General features: G+C 66.2%; 2 protein-coding genes across 2 annotated transcripts; one reads left to right on the top strand and one right to left on the bottom strand.

Moving 5' to 3' along the window:
* Positions 1–2,973: 2,973 nt before the first annotated feature.
* On the bottom strand, positions 2,974–3,896 carry LKAAEAR1 (LKAAEAR motif containing 1). The gene is made up of 3 exons (XM_045833100.1): positions 3,489–3,896; positions 3,150–3,272; positions 2,974–3,066 (listed from the first exon to the last, which is right to left on the bottom strand). Exons 1-3 carry the CDS (start codon positions 3,894–3,896, stop codon positions 2,974–2,976), a joined length of 624 nt encoding a protein of 207 aa, XP_045689056.1.
* Positions 3,897–7,088: 3,192 nt separating this feature from the next.
* On the top strand, positions 7,089–13,865 carry OPRL1 (opioid related nociceptin receptor 1). The gene is made up of 4 exons (XM_045833130.1): positions 7,089–7,210; positions 7,781–8,036; positions 11,042–11,397; positions 11,468–13,865. Exons 2-4 carry the CDS (start codon positions 7,813–7,815, stop codon positions 11,989–11,991), a joined length of 1,104 nt encoding a protein of 367 aa, XP_045689086.1. The 5' UTR covers positions 7,089–7,210; positions 7,781–7,812; the 3' UTR covers positions 11,992–13,865.
* The last annotated feature ends 4,602 nt before the right edge of the window (positions 13,866–18,467 follow it).

The following is an 18,467-nucleotide window of genomic DNA, read 5'->3' as shown; positions in this document are numbered from 1 at the left end:
GCCATCCACCAGACAGTGCCCAGCCCGGGCATTCTGGCTTTGCTATTCATATGGCGGTCCAGTGTGGGGCACAAGAGCCCTCGAGACTCCAGCGTCCCCGTATGCTACTTGCCGCGCTTGGATAAGGAGAGGCCGCGGTAGAGGACTGCCCCGGGGTTGCTGTGCCCAGCGTCTCCAAGGCCGGGTGCCCTGGCCTTTGTACTGGGTTTAGGAGCGCGCTGTCTCCGTGCTGTGGGGAGCTCACCAAAGCGGGGGCGGGGGACCTGGGCTGCGGCGCGGTGGATGCTGCGGGAGTGGGTTCTTGCATCTGAAGTCACCAAATGTCCCTATTCATGGGACCCGGCTGAGTCCCTTTTGACCCCTCCCCTTGCCCCAAGGGGTCCTACAGTTTAAAGCCACGTCCTCCCCTTTGCCACGGTTGTCCTGCCCCTACTCTCACGCTGGCTCGCCTCCTATTCCGTGACCCGGTACAGCTGTCGGTTTGGTCCCTTCTCCAGCTGGCTTTCGGACAGTGCCACGGCGGCCCTGACCGAGGTCTGGAGGTGGCCTGGTCTCTCGGACCACAGGCAGCTCCCATCCCCTGCGCAGGTGCTCAGCTCGGGCAGCTCCGGATGCCGGGTCCCGCTCACCTCACAAAGGGACTCCCAGCACTCTGCGAGATGCGAAGGGATGTGGGCATTCCACACGCTCTCTTCGTCTGTCCAGCCAGTGGCCGGGGGTCCCCTGCGAGCCCGGCAGTGGGGCCTCGCAGGGAGCCGGCCAGACCAGCCCCGGAGCAGACAAGACGCGGACCGCAGGCCGGGTGCGAGGCGAGGAGCGGGGTGTGCCGGGCTGTGCTGGAGGAGGGGGAGGGGCGAGGACAGAAGTGACAGGGCCCTGGAGCCGGGGTCCCTCTCGATGCCGGGGGCCCAGGGGGCGCGGCCACCGCGTGCACAGGCTGGCCAGGACAGGGCGGAGGCTGGACGCCTGTCCAGAGAGGAGGTGGCTGCTCTCTCTTTGGCCCCGGTAGCAGTCCTCAGAGGTCGGGCCTACAGAGACGGGCCAGCACCTGACCCAGGTCACACAGCTCGGCTGGCCCCTCGGTGTGGTGTCGCCACCCACCTCCCAAGGAACACGTGGGGCAGCCCACTGTGGGCAGGGGTCCACACACTGCCCCCTCCTCGGGCCACGCCTCCGTGTCCTCTGGCCGCTTGGGCCTGCTCCCCATTCCCCTCGCCTCTGCCCTCCGGGGTGGCCTGCTCCTCCCCCGGGGACTGTCTCTGTGGGGTGTTCCTGTATTCCACGGGAGGACCCCGGGGGGGCTGGGCAGGAACTCACTCGAGGCCATGCAGCAGGTAGTGGTGCAGGTGGGACTTGAACCCAGGATCCTCTGTGCAGAGCATGCGCTTGCTGACCCAGCGCCACAGCTGAGCCCTCCCGCCCCCATCTGCTGAGCCGTGACCCACGCCCTCTGCCCTCTCACAGCGCAGCCGCCTCCAGGCCCCGTCACCTTCCCTTGGCCACTGTCCCTGGTCTCCTCTGCAGAACGAGGGTCTGCTCCCTGGCACGGGAACCAAGGGGTGCCCCGTGTGCCAGCCGTCTGCGGGGCCACCTTCCTGCTGGTCTTCTTGGGCTTCATGGCCGTCTTGTCCCTCTGTCCACAGGGGACTGCCTCATGCACGTGACCCCTCCCTTACGGAGCAATCACTGCTCGGGGCCAGGGTGCCAAGGGAGAGGGACCCTTGACACTCCGTTTCAGAGACGGGAAGAAACAGAGGCTCAGAGACGTGAGGAGATGAAACGCACTTTCACTAAACAGACGAAGTCATCCCAGGCCCACGGACCCCCAGGAGGCAGAGCACTGGGGTGTGGGCTGACGGGAGCTTGGCCAGCGGGGCCAGGGCTGCCTGTCACCCAGGGCACGTCAAGGTGGTAGTGGCCGCCGCCTCTGGACAGGGACTGCCTCCCTGTGTCTGTCCCTGCCCCTGGCCCAAGCCACCGCCCCCCTTCCTCTACCTGACGACCTCCCTGCCACCAGCACTGCCCGGGGATCTCCCGCCCTCCTGGAGCTGCGGGGCCCGCACAGTTCGGAGTGTGGTCAAGGCCACAGGCATCAATGGCCCGGAGAGTGGGCAGGGCCCTCGCAGTGGGAGGAGGGCTCCTTGGGGCCCCCTGCGGCTGTCCCCCTCCTGAGCTAGGTCTGGAGGGGCAGTGACTGCCACTGAGCAGGGTCCCTTGCCAGACCCCGCAGTTCTGATGTCAGGGGGTAAAGAATGCCCCCTCCAGCCTGCTCTCTGGGCTTCTCCCCGGCCCACTCAGCAGGAACTCTGGCTGCAGCGGGGCTTGTCCGAGTCCCTGCAGCCCCCACTGCAGCCTGCTGGTCGGGGCTGGAGCGGTGGCTGGGGTACGCCCCAGGCTCAGCAAACAGCACGAGTCTCCTCAAAGGTCTGTCAAGGAACTGGGAGGCTCTTTCTGAATCCAGAAGCTTTGCAGGAAGTGGGTTTTTCCGAAGGGGGCAGGGTTAGTTTCCTTCCTCCTGGGTGTGTGTGGGGGGGTCGCTGGTGAGGGAGATGGAGTGGGGCATAGGAGGCCCCCCAGAGGGGAGGCAGGGGCCTCCTTTCAGAGCTGCCACTTCCCTCTCTGAGCCTCTGACGGGATGAGCTGCAGGCCGGGGTCCCTCTGGGGAGGCACCTTTTCCCTGAGGCCGTCCTGACTCCCGGGCTGTGGCAGTTGCTGAGCCAGGCTCGCCCCTCTCCTGGTCCCCGTGGACTCACAGGGCAGAGGCTGCCTGGCGGGGGGTTCAGGGTGTGCCTGTCCCTGTTAACCCCACATCCACCCGCTCGCACCTTCCTGCTTCGGTGGGGGAGCCCCACTCTGCGCACCCCGGGGTCTGTGACTTCCGATGCGGGAAAGGCAGCGTCCGTACCCACCCTTCCCTCCAGGGGGACCCAGAGCCCAGCGTAAAGACCAGCAGGCGTTTGGAGAGTGAGAACTTTATGCGGGAGGGTCGCGCAGCAAGCGGTTGCCGTAACCGCAGAGATTGCCGCCATCGATTTTCTCCTCCAGCATGGTCTCCACGCGCCGCCGCTGCGGAGGAGAGGGGCTGGGGCCAGGTGCGCAGGGAGGCGGGCGGGACCCCCTTTCCGCCCCCTGCCCGGGCTTGCAGGCACCTCTTGGCGGTCCAGGGAGTCCGGGATGCGCGTGGGTCTCAGCTGCGGCGGCAGGAACATCTCCAGCCGGATGGCGGCGCGCGCGGACTTCTGCTGCTGGATGAGCAGCGAGATCTCCTCCGCCTGCGGGTCCGGCGTGGCCGTGAGGCGCGGAGGACTTTCTGAGCCTCGGAGACCTCTGCCCCGCCCGGCCCTCCGCGCAGAGAACCCGGCCCCACCCGCCCCGCCCCTCCCGTTGGGGCTCCAGCCGGTCCCCACTCCCTTTCTCGGGCAGGTCCCCGCTGCAGGCCTGCTGCGCGCCCCGCCCCCCGCCCTCAGCCGCCCGCACCCTCCGCTCACCCGCATGCGGGTGTAGCGCAGCCGCAAGGCGCGGAGTCGTCCGCGGGCCTCGGCCGCCTTGAGGACGCCGAGCAGCCGGTCCTGGCGCGCCGTCGGCGGCTCCAGCGACTGCGCCCACCCCAGTGGGTCCGGCATGCCGTACCCCAGCTCTACCGACTCGCGCGGGAGGATGTGGGGGGTCGTGCCCACGTCCTCAAGCAAGTCGCTGAAGAGCAGGTGGCGGCGGCACTGCGCGGGGGTCATGGCCGCGAGCTCCTCCTGCGACAGGGCCCAGCCCGGTTTGGGGTGCTCCCTTGCGGGTGCCCCCTTGGCGCGCTTCTCAGGGGACCCCGCGTCCTGCGCGTCCTTCCCGGCTCGCTCCCGCGGTGCTCCGTGCTCGGCCTCCCTTGGCGCCGGCGAGGGCTGCATCCTTGGCCTTGCCAAGGGGAGAGGGCGCCCCCTCGTTGGTGCCCGAATGGTGCCCACCCCTCTGGCCTGGCTTGGCCTGTCGAGACGCCCCACAGCCCCCTAAGGTCCCACACCTCCAGCCACGGCCCCTTTGCTCAAGCCTAGCGTCCCCTCTGGGGGGCGTCCCCATCAGCCCCGACCTCAGCCCCGCAGCCTGCTAGAACTTTCTGAGCCTCGGAGTTTCAGGGACTTCCCTTCCTGCGCAGCGGCTGTCTCTGTGTCCACCAAGAAAATGTTGAGACCCCTGGGTTGACCACAGGCCCCATGCGGGGATGGAGACCAGATGAGGCCGCTCTTGGAGGTCGGCGGACTGCCCCCACGACGCAGGACCCTCGCTGTCGCCCCTGCTCCCTGTGTCTGTGCTCACTGGTCAGTCAGCAGGTCCCCACCCCCCTGGACCCCAGAGGCTCAGAGCCAAGGGGACAGCTGATCCGCTCCAGGGGAGACCCCGTCCTCCCCGTCCAGCCCCAGCTGGTCCGGAGGGAGGAAGGGCGAACGGAGCCCAGGGGGCAGGGGATCGAGGGGGGAGGGTCCCTAGGGGGTACAGGGAAATACCCCGAGGGCCCAGGTCCTGCCCCCACCCTCCCACGCCCTTCCCACACCCCATACTTTCAGCTTTCTGGGGTCTGAGACTCCAACTGAGCCCCTGCTTTCCGTGACCCGTTGATGCGGTTGCTCGGCAACCGGGAGCCCCGCCCCCAACCCTGCGGGGGCGGGGCAGCCACGCGCGAGCGAGCGAGCGGCACCGGCACAACCCGGTCCCTCCCGGGGCCGGGGGCCGCGGTCATCCCAGGACGAGGAGCCCGCAGCGGCCACAACCGGTGGAAGACCCTGGAGGTGGCTTTTCTTGCCCTTCTGGGAGCCCCAAGCGCACTGTTCCGGGGCCTGTGCGCCAGCTTCCTGGCGGGGGAGGACTTCGGCGACTGCGTTTGAACGCGCGGGGTGCAGCGCTGAGACCTTCCTGTCCAGGCCCTTTCCCTCTGTGGGACCTGCCCCCACAGCCGCGGGTGTTCGCAGACCGGGGGACTGAGGCCACTGCAGTCCTCTCCCGGGGGGAGGCGGGGCTCCCAGGGCTCCCGCGAGACCAGACCCGGGGCCTTGCTGGGCCCTGGCCCTCTGGGTCCTGTGTTTCTGAAACCTGTGCTGTTCTCGCTAACTCCACGCTGTTCAGCAGACAGTCCAGGCCTTGGCCTGTTCTGCGCCGCACGCCCGCGGTCGCAGTCCCCCCTGGGGGTCACAGACTCGTGTGCTCATCCCGCAGCCCACGGGCGGCCCACTGCACGTGTCAGCTGATGACTCGCCCACGGTGGGTGGTGGCTTCCGCAGTGCCTGTGTCACTGCCCCCTTCACTCGCGGGTGTGTCCTGAGGGCAGTGTGGGCGCTGGGGTCCTGGACGGCGCCTTTTTGGGAGTTCAGGGCCTGAGCCCCTGAGTGGGCACTGTCCTGGCTCCGGAGAGGGGTCCAGCTGAGGCTCTGGCCTCTCTGCAGGGGTCTGTGGACTGTTCCCGTGGGTTTTGGAAGCTTGCTCTGGCCTCCCGGTGAGCGGGTGAACCACAAGTCTCTGCCCCCAGATTCCGGAACCAGTCCTACCCAGGTTCCACGGAAGGACTGCCCAGCCTCCAGCCGCCCCGGACGTTTGCACAGAGACCCCCTGGGGGCAGGAGCGACAGGGGTTGGCTGCCAGGGGTGGTGGGGGTGCGGGTGGGCGCCCCACCTCTCGGGGTCCCGAGGGCAGTGGGCCCAAGCTTCAGGCTCCTCCTGGAGACGGTGGTGCATGTGTGGGCCCAGGGGCCAAGGGCCCTGACCTCTGCGCCCGCCTGTTCTCTCGCGTCTGCCCGTGTGCCTCATGGGCTTGTGCGCGTGCGACACGTGTGTCTGTGCATCCCTGCCGATGAGCCCGTGTCTGCGTGTTTTGCCATGTGCCTCTTTGGGCATCTCTGTGTTCACAGGCACACGAGTCTGTGTGTCCCTGTGTCTCTGTAGACATGTCCCATGTCCACACACGTGTTCCTGAGTAGGCTGCCATAAAGATGCGGAGAGAAGTCCTGGGGGACAGCTTTGGAGCTGAGTCCTGGGGCATCCGCCTGCTCTGTCCTCTCCTGATTCGCAGGTATCCTAGCGACGCCGTGTCCGTCACCTAGCAACCAGGCCCCATCCTTGGAGACGGTGCTCAGAGCAGGGTCTGCGATGTGTGGGCAGAGGCGGGAGGAACGGCCCGTGGCTGCACGGGGGGCTGCTGACTCCGCTGCGGGGCGCCCCCCATGGCACGTGACCCCAGTGGAGGCAGGACCCTCTCCTTGGGGGCGGTTCCGCTGCCAGGGTGCTGAGGGCCCAGGCCGTGAGGGAACAGTGCTCGGACGTTGTTCTGGGCCCCACTGTGGGGCAGGCCTCCTGGGGTGTCTCGAAGTGACAGGAGACCGGGGTTCAGCCCTGTGTCTGCCACTCCGACAGGCGGCCTCACACCCCTGAGCCCGAGTGCTCTGTCTGCACGAAGGTGGCCCAGGCGGGGTGCAGACAGATGAGCTCATGCTTGTGCCTACCGTGGACACAGCACGTGTGCAGGCACACAGCAGGTACACACAGGGTACATGGCAGAGTCCAGGGGTCCTGCCGGCTGACAGCAAGACTCTGGCCCCTCCCGGCCGGCCAGGCAGGGCACTGGGTGTGCCACCCCTGCTGGCCCGCGGCGCTGGGGGCCCTCAGCGCCTCCGGCAGGGCTGGTCTGGGTCTGTGCGAGGCCCCCTCTGCGGGCGAGACGCGCCCCGTGTCCGTGTCCCAGGCTGTGTTTATGTGTGCATCCCCCCTTGCTCTGTCCCCCGTCCTCGTGTGTCTGTCCCGTGTGCCCCATGTGCCTGTCCCTCGGCCCCCCTGAGTCCCTGCGTGTGTCTGTGTGTCTGTCCGCAGGTCTGCGTTCCTGCGTCTGCGCCCGGCCGGTCTCTGTCTGGGCTCCGAGGGTCTCCGTCTGTCCTTCCCTTCTCACCACGCGCCCTGGTCCTCCTGTCTGTCCCACCCGGGGGGGGGCCCTGTGCCCCCCTCGCCCCGTCCCTCCTCCAGCCAGCACGCCCCTCCCCCTCCGGAGCTGCAGCCCAGCCCCTCCCCCGCTCTGTGCGCCAGGCTGCTGCGTCTCGTCTGGCGTCTGCTGAGGAGCAGCTGCCACTGCGCGTGGCTGCTGCAGCCCCATCCGGACCCGGTGCTGGCGCGGGGCAGGGGCTCCCGGCCTGCTCTGCTCCTGGGTTAGGGTCTCCACGGCCCCTGCTGCCCCCGGAGACACCCAGGTGAGGCCTGAGCCGGCGGGGGTGGGGGAGTGGGGGGCAGGTGTGGGGGTGAGCTGCAGCCAGCCTGCGGCTCGCAGGGAGGGGCAGGAGGAGGCTGAGTGCGGCCGCCTGGTGCCCTGCACCCCAGGTATTTTGGGGCATGTCTTGGCCCCTTTTGTGCCTGTGTGTGCATGCTGGCAGGTCTGGGCATCTGTGTGCGCGCACACACATGTCCCTGTGAGCACACGGCAGCTGCGTGTGCTCTAGTGCCTGTGGGTGGACACATGTTCCAGCATGTGGCTGCACCCGCGCATCCCATGTAAGGGTCTGCGTCCCTGTGTGTGCACATGTGCTCTCTGTGCCCCTGCATGCGTGAACCTGCTGGGTGTGCGTCCCTGCATGTGCACACATGCTGCACGTGTGTGCACACGTGCTCGGTGTGTGCCCGTCAGCGCCCCACGTCTGCATGCCTCCCTGTGTCCCTGTGTGTGTGCAGGTGCCTCCGGGACCCCGGGCGCCTGGGGGGCCGCGCACCACCCGGAGGCCTCGGCGGGGGGCCGGGGGGGGTGCTCACGTGCCCCGTGCCCCCAGGTGCCGAGCGGCTGCGCTCTCAGGGTGGCAGCATGGACTGCCTCTTCCCCACCCCGCCCTGGGGCGTCTACGGCAGCGCCTTGCAGGACAACCTCTCCAGCCCCAACCACAGCCTGCTGCCGGCCGACCTGCTGCTCAACGTCAGCCACGGCGCCTTCCTGCCCCTCGGGCTCAAGGTCACCATCGTGGGGCTCTACCTGGCCGTGTGCGTCGGGGGGCTGCTGGGGAACTGCCTGGTCATGTATGTCATCCTCAGGTAAGCTGGGCCCCGGCGAAGCCCCCAGCGGGTGAGTCCCATGCCGCTGTGGAGGGGAAACTGAGGCGGGGGTGTTCTGGGTGAGTTGGGCAGGCAGTTAGTTGTCCTGTCAGGGGGTGGGGTTCGTCCTGAGGCCCTGATCCTCAGCTGCTCAGGGTGGGGGCATCAGACTACAAGGAGGAGGGGGTGGGCCTAGCCGTGCTGTGCCCCGGATGGAGCGTCACCCTGACTCCTGACTGAGGACGCCCCCCGGTCCGAGCCGTGGGCCAGGCTGCTGCAGGGGGCTCCCACGGGCCCTACGGGGGCCCCAAGAGGCAGCTTCTGCCAGTCCAGGCTCGGGCTCCTGTTCATGGCTGGCACTGGCTGGCTCCAACATTGGTGGGGTGGCTGGGCTGCAAGGTCCCCACGCACCAGGGGGACAGTGTGGGGGCTGGTGTGGGGACAGTGTGAAGGGACACACAGGGGACATGCACAAAACGTGTGCACACACATGCATGAATGAACAAGTGCATCTGTGCACACAGATGCACACACAGGAACACATGCCTGTACAGGCAAGCGTGTATCTGTGAGTGTGCACAGTACAGGGTACATCTGTGTGCCCATGTGCTTGCACAAATGTTCGGAAAGCAAGTGTGCAAACGCACACACCCGTGTGCACATGCAGACATGTGTCGGTGTGGAGACACACATGTAAGCATGCACACACACGTCTGAGTGTGCACACGGGTATACATGTAACCGAGTGTGCGTGCATAGCGTGTGAGTGTTCACCCGTGTGTACATGGTGTGGCGTTGGTGGGCGCGGTGTGCAAACTCAGACAAGGTGACGAGAGCAGCTGCTGCCCCTCCTTCCCCGTGCTGGCCCCAGTCCCGAGCGGTCTCTCTTTAAAGGCCTGCACTTCTCAGAGCGGCGTCGGGGGCACAGTGGCACAGTGGAGTCGAGAGGAAAGCACAGATTCCCGTGCCGCCCCCCCTCCACATGCCCTGCCTCCCCTGTTGCCGATGGCCCCACCAGAATAGCATGAGGCTTACAATGAATGGATTCACTTGGGCACATGGCCGCCACCCCGGGTCCGCAGTCCACCCCAGGGCGGCTCTCGGGGTGGCACGTTTTGGGGCCTGGACGAACGGGTGACGCACGTGTCCGCCCTCACGGCATCACACGGAGCACTTGCACGGCCCTGCTCAGCCTGCCCCCACCCCCAGTCCCTGGCCGGCCCCAGCCCCTCACGGTGTCCATGCCTCAGCCTGTCCCAGAGTGTCCCAGAGCTGGAGTCACAGCGAGTGGTCTTTGCAGGTTGGCGTCTCTCGCTCAGTCCAGTGCGGTCAAGTTCCTCCGCGTCTTCTTGTGAGCTGATGGCTCCTCTCTTTGTAGTGCTGAGTAACGTTTTATTGTCCGGATGGACCGCAGTTTATCCATCCACCCACTGAAGGCCATCCTAGTTGCTTCCGAGTTTGGCAGTTGTGAATAAAACTACTAAAAATGTCTATGTGCAGATTTTTGTGTGGGCGGAGCTGCCGACTCCTCCGGTAAAGGCCAAGGGGCGTGGTTGCTAGACCACGTGAGCCTGTTCGTTTTGTAAGAAACCACCCAGCTGCCTCCCACAGCAGCACCTGCCCCCACCTGCTCCCCACCTGTGCCCACCTGCCCCCCCACCTGCCCACCACCGGCGGAGCCTGAGCATCCCCGAGGCTCCCCGTCCCCGGTGCTGGGTGTCTCTGTGCTCTGGGGCCCGGCCGCTCCGACGGGTGCGGTGGCGTCACATTTAGTCTGCGCGTCCCTGGTGACGTGCGACGGGCGCGTCTTCCCGTTCGCTCAGGTGCCACCTGCGTGTCGTCCTGGGCGAGGGCCTGCTCAGGTGTTAGCCTGTTCTTCACCCGGTCATTTGCTCCCTTACCACTGCGTGTTAGTTCTTTGTGTTCTGGGTAACAGTGCTGGACCATGTGTGTCTTTGGAAATTTTTTTCTCTGTGCTGGTTTTCTCGTTTCCTTGACCCTCTGCTGTTCACCGGCTCTGGCCTTGCGCGTCCTCCTGCGTAGCGTGGAGGTCAAAACAGCACCTTGGGAAACTTAAATTTGGTAAAATCCACGTGAGGAGCCTGGCTCAGGAGCCCGCCGTCAGCATCACTGTGGCTGTTGGTGCTGGGTCATAGTTAAGGCTCTGAGCTTGTGCTTCACCCCCTCGAAGAGGCAGAACTAACCCCCACGGAAGTGTGCCCGACACGGAACATTCCCATCTCTGGTGTTGCCACAGCCAACACTGCCACCATCACTTTCATCAGCACTATCACCACCACCACCACCACCAACGCCAACACCACCATCATCACCAACACCACCACCATCATCACCACCACCATCACCATCACCACCACCATCACCACCACCATCACCATCACCACCACCACCACCACCACCACCACCACCACCATTACCACCACCACCACCACCGTCACCCTCCACCATGACTGTCACGACTGGCCCTTCACCCCACGAGGACTAATGGAACAAGCACCCCATTCCCCAGCCTGTTCCTGGTGCTTGGACACAGTCAGACCTCGTCAGCGCCCCACCCCGTCACGGGCACCGTTTCCCGACTTGGTGGTGGGACGTCAGCGTGGTCTGGGAGGCCTGTGATGTGTCCTCCCCAACCCGTGGCCCTCGGGGAATCTGGCGGTGCAGGGGCAGCCTTTACTCCATGAGGGGCTGTGGGGGAGACTTGCAGGGAGGAGGCCGGGCTCCCCCTCTCCCAGCCCTGCGCCCCACGCAGCAGCCGACGTGTGCTCTGCCCCGCCTCCCACCCCTTCCTCAGAGCCGCCCGTCGTGAGGCTAGGGGCCCTGTGGCGTGTGCCAGGAGAGCCTGACGCTTGTGACACAGCTTGTCCCCGGGCTCGGCCTTTCAGCAAAGGCCTTAGGGTGGATGCCCCTCCTGGTGGCTCGGCCCCCAGGCCCAGCCAGCGGCCCAAGGAAGCCGTGCTTGCCCCTCCCTGTGCTCCCCGCAGACACACCAAGATGAAGACGGCTACCAACATCTACATCTTTAACCTGGCCCTGGCGGACACCTTGGTCCTGCTGACGCTGCCCTTCCAGGGCACCGACGTGCTCCTGGGCTTCTGGCCGTTCGGGAACGCCCTGTGCAAGGTCGTCATCGCCATCGACTACTACAACATGTTCACCAGCACCTTCACGCTGACCGCCATGAGCGTGGACCGCTACGTCGCCATCTGCCACCCCATCCGCGCCCTGGATGTCCGGACGTCCAGCAAGGCCCAGGCGGTCAACGTGGCCATCTGGGCCCTGGCCTCCGTCGTCGGCGTCCCCGTGGCCATCATGGGCTCGGCGCAGGTGGAGGACGAAGGTCAGTCGGGGGGCCGCTCCTCCCCGGGCCGCGCTCCCTGGCCGCCCTGACCCCGCCCCTCTGCCCACAGAGATCGAGTGCCTGGTGGAGATCCCCGCCCCGCAGGACTACTGGGGCCCCCTGTTCGCCGTGTGCATCTTCCTCTTCTCCTTCGTCATCCCCGTGCTGATCATCTCCGTCTGCTACAGCCTCATGATCCGGCGGCTGCGCGGCGTCCGCCTGCTCTCGGGCTCCCGGGAGAAGGACCGGAACCTGCGCCGCATCACGCGGCTGGTGCTGGTGGTGGTGGCCGTGTTCGTGGGCTGCTGGACGCCCGTGCAGGTCTTCGTGCTGGTCCAGGGGCTGGGGGTCCAGCCGGGCAGCGAGGCGGCGGTGGCCGTGCTGCGCTTCTGCACCGCCCTGGGCTACGTCAACAGCTGCCTGAACCCCGTCCTCTACGCCTTCCTGGACGAGAACTTCAAGGCCTGCTTCCGCAAGTTCTGCTGCGCCTCCGCCCTGCGCCGGGAGGGGCCGGTGTCTGACCGCGTGCGCAGCATCGCCAAGGACGTGGCCCTCGCCTGCAAGACGTCCGAGACCGTGCCGCGGCCCGCATGACTAGGCGTGGACCTGCCCATGGTGCCCGTCAGCCCGCAGAGCCCGTCCACGCCCAACACGGAACTCACCCAGGTCACCGCACTCTAGACTGACGTGTGCCCCGAGCCCCGGGTGCCGCCAGCCACCGGGAGCTTCCCTGGGCCCGGAGGGCCTGGTGACATCATGGGACAGGTCAGAGCATGAAGGCCGCCCCACACCCCGGCCACACCACACCTGTCCTCCTGGAGCCAGGTGGGGGAGGGGACGTGCAAGAACTCGCCAGCAGGGGAGCCCGGCCGGAGCTCAGCCACCATACCCACGAGTCGCGGGACTCCACGGCCTCCCATCTGCCTGCCTGCCTGTTCCAGGGGGCACGCCTGTGGAGGCGTGACAGTGCGTGTTCAGCCTCGTGCCCCTGTGCCGTGTCATGCCTGCAGGGAACCCGCCCTGAGCTGGCGCTGCTGATCGGACTCGCCCGGGCTGCACGCTGGTGCGGCCCCCTTGTCCCCCCCGCTTCCGCTTCCGCCTCCCCTCGGGGACCCTTCCTGCCCAGCAGCACCCTGGACCACTGTGCCGGGGACGTGGCCGTCCACGTGCGTGGAGCCGGCGTGGCGGTGGGAGTGGGGCCGTGGGGCCCCGCGGGCTGCTCTGTCTGCCGTTTGCACAGTGGCCCCTGTGCCCGGTCCTGACTGCCTGGTGCCAGGGTCGTGCCCGGGGGTCCCGCCTGGGGGTCCCTGGGTCCTGCTGCGGCTTCTCCTTCGCAGCGTTTCCTTTCCTTGAATTCAGAGGTCGGCGGCCATGCTGCTGGCCGGACCTTGTGCCCTGTTCGGGTCTCGGTGGCCTGGACAGGGTGGCCATGGGGACAGGTTTGCTCTGCACCGGTGGAGACTCAGCCCTCGCTTCGTTCCCAAGCCTCCCGGTTTCTGTGGGAGAGGCCCAGGCGCCGGGCGCCAAACCAGGCGGTTCCGGTGTCAGAGCTGGGGTGAGGCCTGGGGCTGGCAGGCCTGCTGAGGCCGCTGTGAGGCTGGCCTGGGCTGGGGGATGCTAGTGGGCGGAGTCTCTCTGCTGCCGTTGCCGGAAAAGCGCCCCCCCAAGTCCACCGCTGGAAGCTGCCTGCACCGGGTGACTTTGCAGACGGTCCTCCGGTCCTCCGCAGCATTGAAGACTCCACCTCCACCTGTGGGCCGAGCTGCAGCCCCCGGCCAGCTGATCCCTCGGCCAGCTGACCTCAGTCGGGCACCTGTGAGGAGCAGGAAGTGCTGACTCTGGCCAGCTTCCGGAGCCAGGCCCCGTGGGGCCGCCAGGGTTGCGGCGATTTCCTGCGGAGACAAAGATGTGCGACCTTGTGCCGTGCCCCTCCGTCCCCCCACCCACGTCTGTGTGCGCGTGACAGCGTGACCCGGCTCTCGGCCAGCCTCAGCCCGTCTCCGGGGCCCCCCAGTGACCGGTGCCCACCCACAGTGTCTGTGGCTCCCGCTGGGTGGGCCGTCGGGCGCCTTCTCCCGGACGATCGTGCGATTGTGGGTGGGCCTCCCCCTGCTCTGGCTGCTCGCCTGCCCCGCTCTGTCCTCAGGGGAAGGTCCCCCCACCTGAGGCCCCAGCTTTGGCCAGGGGCCCGCCGACCGGTTTGAGTTGGGGGCTGTTACCTTCTACTCAGCAAGCGTTCAGATAGTGTGTCCTCCCTAAAGAGCAGCCCCGGCACCTCTCTCCTGCAGGGGGATGACCCCGTGCTCCCCCCACGTGGGTGTGGTTTCTGTGGGGCCCAGTTTTGCCCAGGTGACCCTCCAGCAGGTGACCCTAGCAGAGGGCGAGGCCAACCTTGGGCCGAAGTGCTTGGCAGGCCATGATGGTGTAGTTTTTGTTTTTGTTTTTTAAAGATTTTATTTATTTTTAGAGAGGGAGGGAGGGAGAAAGAGAGGGACAGAAACATCCATGTGTGGTTGCCTCTTATGCGCCCCCTACTGGGGACCTGGCCTGCAGCCCAGACATGTGCCCTGACTGGGAATCAAACCAGTGACCCTTTGGTTTGCAGGGCCAGCGCTCAACCCACTGAGCCACGCCAGCCAGGGCCCATGGTGTGGTTTCATACAAGTTTTAATGATGGGTGCTTTGCCGTTAAAAATTTAGCATCAGGAGAAAGTTGGGGAAGCACGGGCCACTTGGCAGCGAGAAGGGTGCTCAGGAGCTGGGGGTTCGGGTGGAGGGGCTGCAGCGGGGCCCCCAGAGGCTGTGACCACCTCCCCCCCATCGCTGCCCAGGCACCAACCGTCTGTCTATGCTGACCAGCTGAGGGTTTAAGAAGTGGACACATCCGGAGTGTGGGCTGGACTTAGAGACCTGCCTCCGATGAAGAGAACTCGGGTGCACCCCGTGGTCCCCCTGCCCAAGATGCCCGGGTGGCCCTGCAGAGTGTCCTCGAGTGTAGGAGCCGTGGGCTGCAGCCCACTGCCCTGCAAGGGGCCCGGAGTGGAGCCTCGGCCCTCCAGACCCTCCCTGAAGCCACCCTCAGGTTCCTGGCCCACAGCCTGTGGCCGGCACCCCTCTGAGACTGGGGGTGCGGGGACGGAGGGGGGCTGGTCCAGAGGAAGCGAGTCTCCCAGTGGAGTTTCCTGGTTTCCCTGTGTATATGTTTCTCTGTGCTGTAGTCTATTAAGTGTGCAAGGGCGAGGTCTAAATCAGCAACAATGTACACACCTTAATTACAAAATGCAGCACGGCAGCCAGGTGGTCCCCTCCAGCTCCCGTGGGCTGGCTCTGCACAGTGCAGCCCAATGCTGACCCCCAGTGGCCAGCCCTGAGCACTGCAGCAGTGGGGCCAGGACAGGGCGTAGGGGTGACTGGGGGCAGGGAAGGGACATCTGTGACCCCAGCCCAGGCCCCTCAGCGCCCTCCCCGAAGAATAAGCAGATGCCCCCAAAAGGGGGCCCAGTGGCAGAGCCCCAGGCCTGGTGGTTTGGGAACTCTGAAGGGTCAGGCCCTAGTGGGTCCCTTCCCCCAAGGAGCTCTGCCCCGGGCTTGATGTTTGTCACCCTGGGGCCAGGTCTGTGCGGAGCCAGCCCCGATGGGGGTCACCGCAGGCTTCTCAGGAGGTGGCCTCTGAGCTGTGCTTCTGGGGAGGGGAACACCGGGGGGAGGGAGCTGTGAGTTTTGGTGGGGCGAGGCCTGAGGGCTGCCTCACCGAAGCCCCCACCCCGCAGTGCTGGGAGGGGGCGGCACTGGGGCTGTATCGGTGGGGGGGGAGGGGGGGCAGTGCAGACACTCTGGGCAGAGTGACATGTCATCCTGGCTGCTGGGGAGGAGGTGGACAGAGGTGTTGCGGCTGCAGTGGGTGGCCTTTGGGGACTGGAGCCAGTGCCACCCCCGCGTGGTGGGGGAGGTCGCCGGCGGGGAGCGTGGGGCTCGGAGGGCAGGGATGGGTGCCGGCGTCCCTGAGGACGGAGAGGTGGCGAGATCGTCGTTGGGAGACGTGAGCTGGAGTCTCAGCTGCCGGCTGGGTGGGGACAGACGCCCCTCGGGGGGAGCCTCCGTGGGGTTCCTGCCCAGTGGGCAGGGGCAGCAGCGTGGCCAAACCCCACGCTTTGAAGTGGCAGAGGAGCCGGTCTCTGGAGGGTGGAGAGGAGCCTGGGTCTGAGGGGGCAGCACAGGAGGCCGGAGCCGGAGGGCACCACGGGGTCAGTCTGGGAGGGGCCTGCTGGGCACGTGTGTGTGTGTGTGCGCATGTGTGCGTGTGGGAGTGCTGTGTGCATGCCTGCATCTGCATGTGCACGCGTGTGCTGGGCTCTGTCCTCCTGCCGCCCTGGTCCCTTCTTTCCGGCCGTCCCTGGCTGCCCGACGGGGTCTCCTGCCGTCCAGGAGGGGCAGCGCCTTTCTCTCTCTAAACCCCCTAAAAACGACTCCCCCCTGCGCGAGGGGAAGGGCGTGGTCTCCGTGGGGGCTGGCTCTGAGGCGGCCCCACGGTCCCGGGTGCCGGGTGGACGGCGACAGCGGCGGAGCCGGCGGTGCCCTCACGGCGTCCGGTTCTCTCCGCCTGTGTGGGTGTTCGGGGTTCTGTGCGGGCAAATCGCAAGAGGCTTCGACGTGTCAAAAACATTAGCTGCCGGCTTGCCCTCTCAGATTTCCTGTCATCATTTTTGAACTGTTTTAATGCTCTCTAATTGCAGAGAATTGATGGTCACACAAACAATTCTTCACGGAAACGCAAATCCATTTAGTCCAGTGGAAAGCGACTGACGGTCGCTCTTTGGGCCTCGGCCAGCTTCGTGTCTGCTGACCGGTCATTTCGGGCCCTGACTGCCTGCGTCGGTCTCGTGGTCCGGGGCGGCCTTCCAGCTGGGTGGTGACATCTCGCTGCTTCCTCGCTAACGAGAGTCTCGGGTTGAATCGTGTCCGCGACAAGACACGTTGAAGTCCCAGCCCCGTGACCCGCCAGTGCAGGTGTGAGGGGCACGGGGAGGTCACGGTGGTATCCTCCTGAGAAGAGGGACATCTGGACACAGCACAGGCGACGGAGGAGGAGCAGCAGGTGGCGGGGGGCCGTCGCCGGGGTGGCGCGGGGCCACCAGAAACGGCAGGGACCCTCCCCCGGAGCCTCGGAGGGGGGCCAGCTGCCCGCCCTGGACTTGCCGTCCAGGCCCCCAGACGGGGAACTACAGGAGGTTTTGTGCCGCCAGCGAGCAGCCCGCCTGGCTGCGGGGCGGGGCGCGGGGAGGAGCCTGGAGTTTTCCCGAAAGGCAGTGGGAGGCTTTTGGGGGAAAGAAACAACCTAAGAAACCAAACACAACTCCTAGAAAGCGTCGGGAGGGCGCGGGAGGCGGAGCCGTGGCTCTGTGCCCAGGGCTGTGTGTGTCCTCGCTCCCGGGTTGGGGGTCAGGGTCGGGGTCGGGCGGAAGACCGTGCCAGGTGTGGGAGGCGGAGCGTCAGCGTGCCGTCCCGGCCGCCGTCAGCTCCCGGACGTTCCGGGTGGGGAGTGGCTTCTGGGGGTCCGGTCCGGCTGCGAGCACCTGAGCGCATGCGCCTGTGTTTGTGGGTGTCCCCGGGGCAGCGGCCCTCACGGGGTGCAGTGCGGGAGGCCCTGGCAGCGTGGACCCCATGGTGCAGCAGCAGCAGGGCTCAGAGTGGGTGGCGTGGCCCTCTGGTCCCCACCACGTCTGCTCCAAGTGTTTGGCTGGGCCTGAGCTCTGGGCAGGGCTGGAGGCCGGGCGGGGGCTGGAAGCCAGGAGGAGGTGCCCTGGCTGGGGTGTGCCCCGGTCAGGGTGTGCCCCTTCCAGCACGGCCTGCTCTGGCTCCTCTCGTCCTGTGGGGACCCTCCTCACCTGTCTGTCCTGGGGAGCCCCTGGGGCTGGAGGGCTGTCAGGACACATTTTTCCCTGGGCGGGGGTGGGAGCAGGGGGAGGGGTGGTCTTACCAGACATCCTGGGGAAGAACCTGCAGCCCCGCCCACTGCCCGGGTCGGCTGGGATGGGCCTGGCACTTGGGCCCCACAGACACAGGACGCATTCAGACGCCAGTGTGAGTCTCTTGGACTCGCACAGTGAGCCCCGGACCCCAAGGAACGTGGGCCCCGGAGGGACCCCCAGGCTGAGTGTATTCCTCATCTACCAGAGGGTGGCAGCATCTCCTCACGTTTGCCCCTGGGACAGCTGCAGAGTTTGGGGGCCCTCTGTGGGGTGCCCAGACTTCCTGGAGGCCAGCAGATGCCCTGTGGGAGGGGCTGACATCAAAGGAGGTGGCAACCTCACCCCCAGCCCTGCAGAATCTCCTGGGGGCCCTCACCTCAGGCCTCAGGCCAGAACCTCTGGGACTGACAACGGAAGTGGGAACTCAAACACACACATTTAAATAGTTTATTTTGCCCTGGCTGGTGTGGCTTCAGTGCATTGTGCCTGGGCTGCAGACCACACGGTTGCCAGTTGGATTCCCAGTCAGGGCACATGCCTGGGTTGCAGGCCAGGTCCCCAGTAGGGGGTGTGTGAGAGGCAACCACACGTTGATATTTCTCTCCCTTTCTTTCTCCCTCTCTTCCCCTCTCTAACAATAAATAAATAGTTTACTTTGATTTTCCCTTTTGGGGAGGGGAGTGGGTCACACATGCAGAGTCAAAAGGAAAAGGGAGGGACCGGGGGGAGGAACCATCTTCGTGTTCTCCTCTGTGGGTGGCCTGCCCCCTGCCCCTTGTGGGTCCCCCCAGCGGCGGTGTGTGTGACTGGCGCCTCCCCTGGAGCTCACACCCCCGTTGGTGGACGGGTGGGCTGCCTGCCACCTTGTTTCTATGGACAGATGGCGGTGTCAGTGCAAGTTACACCCCCGCGGTGGCCCCACCCACCCCTCCCAGCACGCCTGTGTTAGGAAACCTGGGCATCATTGAGAATCTCTAATTAAAAGAGAAACTCTGCGTCTCGCAGTTGCCTGTCCCCTATCACAAGGCAAGTGACACTTTCTGTTGTTTCCCCTCCTTGTTCTGTAAACTGTTTATATCCTCGGCCCATTTTTGTAAAATC

Source organism: Phyllostomus hastatus, unplaced genomic scaffold (genome assembly GCF_019186645.2).
Source record: "Phyllostomus hastatus isolate PE091 unplaced genomic scaffold, TTU_PhHast_1.1 phas_contig_17, whole genome shotgun sequence".
In the NCBI taxonomy this organism is placed as follows: Eukaryota; Metazoa; Chordata; class Mammalia; order Chiroptera; family Phyllostomidae; genus Phyllostomus; species Phyllostomus hastatus.
The sequence above is the reverse complement of the archived record's forward strand: the minus strand, read 5'-3'. Positions and strand labels throughout refer to the sequence as shown.

Coding starts and splice junctions, on each gene's coding strand:
- LKAAEAR1 (XM_045833100.1), bottom strand. CDS start 3,896: ATGCAGCCCTCGCCGGCGCCAAGGGAGGCCGAGCACGGAGCACCGCGG. Junction 3,273..3,488: donor TGCGCTACACCCGCATGCGG/GTGAGCGGAGGG, acceptor CCGGACCCGCAG/GCGGAGGAGATCTCGCTGCT. Junction 3,067..3,149: donor ACTCCCTGGACCGCCAAGAG/GTGCCTGCAAGC, acceptor TCTCCTCCGCAG/CGGCGGCGCGTGGAGACCAT.
- OPRL1 (XM_045833130.1), top strand. CDS start 7,813: ATGGACTGCCTCTTCCCCACCCCGCCCTGGGGCGTCTACGGCAGCGCC. Junction 8,037..11,041: donor GTCATGTATGTCATCCTCAG/GTAAGCTGGGCC, acceptor TGCTCCCCGCAG/ACACACCAAGATGAAGACGG. Junction 11,398..11,467: donor GGCGCAGGTGGAGGACGAAG/GTCAGTCGGGGG, acceptor CTCTGCCCACAG/AGATCGAGTGCCTGGTGGAG.